The sequence below is a fragment of the Ostrea edulis genome, chromosome 4 (genome assembly GCF_947568905.1).
Source record: "Ostrea edulis chromosome 4, xbOstEdul1.1, whole genome shotgun sequence".
Classification (NCBI taxonomy): Eukaryota; Metazoa; Mollusca; class Bivalvia; order Ostreida; family Ostreidae; genus Ostrea; species Ostrea edulis.
In genome coordinates, this window is record NC_079167.1 from 21,938,591 (window position 1) to 21,941,090 (window position 2,500).

At 34.5% G+C, this 2,500-nt stretch overlaps 1 protein-coding gene across 1 annotated transcript in view; it reads left to right on the forward strand.

Moving 5' to 3' along the window:
• LOC125671315 (heterochromatin protein 1-binding protein 3-like) overlaps positions 1 to 2,500 on the forward strand; it is a 52,527-nt gene that overhangs the window by 14,016 nt on the left and 36,011 nt on the right. Inside the window, exon 4 of the mRNA XM_056162232.1 lies at positions 119 to 283. Coding sequence (XP_056018207.1) covers positions 119 to 283 — 165 coding nt within the window. The remainder of the gene's footprint in view (positions 1 to 118; positions 284 to 2,500) is intronic.

Below are 2,500 nucleotides of genomic sequence, written 5' to 3' on the forward strand. Positions count from 1 at the left end.
GATATGGCCCAGGCCTCTTGTTTAGTATTTGGCTTTGGGAATGGTACCGTTTAGAAGGGAAAAAAACCCTGTTTTTATGTATTACTATTTTGAAAGGTGGATATATTGTATTTTTTAGATAGTGCGTGAGAAACTAGGGAAATACTATGGTGTGAAAGAGATGTCGCCGCTTCATGGAATTATTAAAGAAATCAAACCCAAAGAAAAGAAGGTGCAGGGGGAGACACTTAGTCTCAAAATGAAAGACATTCTAAATGAGGTCATCACTGAAGTTGGGAATCCTGTATCCTTAAAATAGAAATGGCTACACATCTTATTGTACACCTAAAATAGCATCAGAAACGGCTACACATCTTATTGTGCACTTAAAATGGCATCAGAAATGGCTACACATCTTATTGTGCACTTAAAATGACATCAGAAACGGCTACACATCTTATTGTGCACTTAAAAATGGCATCAGAAACGGCTACACATCTTATTGTGCACTTAAAATGGCATCAGAAACGGCTACACATCTTATTGTGCACTTAAAATGGCATCAGAAACGGCTACACATCTTATTGTGCACTTAAAATGGCATCAGAAACGGCTACACATCTTATTGTACACTTAAAATGGCATCAGAAACGGCTACAAATCTTATTGTATACACTTAAAATGGCATCAGAAACGGCTACACATCTTATTGTGCACTTGTTTAAGTGTATATTCTAAATATAGTTAAAGTGCTGGTTATGGAGTATTTGGCACAATTGTAAATTAGATGAGTGTTTGGAGATGCTGTGTCTGTACACTCTAGCTTTGTGACAAATCTTTGTTTTTATTATCACATTTGGACTCACTGGTTTTGCTTTTAAAATATATTAATTACCACAATGATGTGTGACCTTTAAAGGGGCATGGACAAGATTTGAGCTGAAAATTTTCTAATTTTCCCCCCCATTTTTACTGTTTACAATGCTTAACTAAAGTATTTCTAATGGTCAACTAAAATTTGAATGGCAATGATATTGTTGAGTTACAAGTGAGATACATCACTCACAATTCTTCGTAATGTGAACAAGGCTCGTGACATGTTTTTCTTTACATATAAATAGATTTTTAATAGAAAAATAGCATGTTTAAACCAAAATGAGATGTGCCAAACACTAGAAACTATTTAAAATTGTGTTCAGAATTAACTTTTAAAGGGACTGGTTCACGATTTTTGATAAAAATATTTTTCATTTTTGATGTTAAACTTTTAAAATATAACTCATTTAATGTTGACAGCCAAAATTTTGACCTTCTGAATGCAACAATAAAAGCAATATTTTAGCCTTAAATCTGTGTTATGTAAACAAAGACTCGAGTCATTTTATGTATACAAACAAACAAGTGAAATATTGATTTTGTAATATAAAGCATCTCAATTTTGCACAGTCAAAAACTTTTACTATTAGATAACACGTTTTACCCCAAAATTGCTTGAAATGTGAAAGATATAATAAATTTAGATCAAAATACATTTCTTTTGAAAATTTCAGAAACAATAACATACCACAATCTCTGTTTACAAAACAAATAATAAACTCTCTAAAATGAGCTTCTGTGATAATGTATAACCTTAATTTTTATGTGAAATCTTTTAAATACATTAGACAGTAGATTTTGATCATCAAAAGTGAAAAAGAAAATTTTGAGGAAAATAGTGAATCAGTCCCTTTGATTAAAAAAAATCTGCTTTAAATGAAACTTTTACTAGTATATTCAATCTATGCAGGGTTAGAAATTAACTTATTTAAGCACTAGTCGGTACAAACCAGTCACTATTGATGTTCACTAGTCCACAAAGCATTTCACTAATCCGTCCAGTATGTCACATTAAATGATCTTCATTTTATTCAATAGTATTTAACAAACACATCACAATTGCAAGCAATTCAGTTTCTGACACCTACAGAAGAAAGAGACCACCATACTTTATTTCGCATTCAAGATCTTCAGAAGCATACAGTAACCTCCAAGTTAATCCTTTTATAAACTTTCATAAGTGTGCTCTAGATTGACCTTCCCGTTGTTTTCGTGCTCAGTTCTTATGAGTCACAGGAGTTCGAAATTTTATCAATAAAGTCAATAGAATTCACTCGATTGACCATGCCATGAGCTATAGTGTTACAAACTCCTGAGTTAGGGGTCACGAATGATGAGAACATGTTCACACAAACGTGCATGTTCTTAGACCACACTACATGCAGTTCTTGCACCTCGGGCTCGTTTTCGTGATGCGTACTCGGCATTCAGAATCGGCAGGAGCCGGTGCTCTTCGAACGGTTGTCACGAACGCACTCACTGAGTGCGTTCAAGATCGCCGTTCTTCGTACGAGTACAAATTACTGTTGATCCCGAACGTCAAGTACGCAACCCGAGAACGGGTTCGAGGTGCAAGAACTCACACCACCTCTGTAGATAGTGTGGTCGAAGAACAAAGAACACATTCGTGCGCACATGTTCTCGT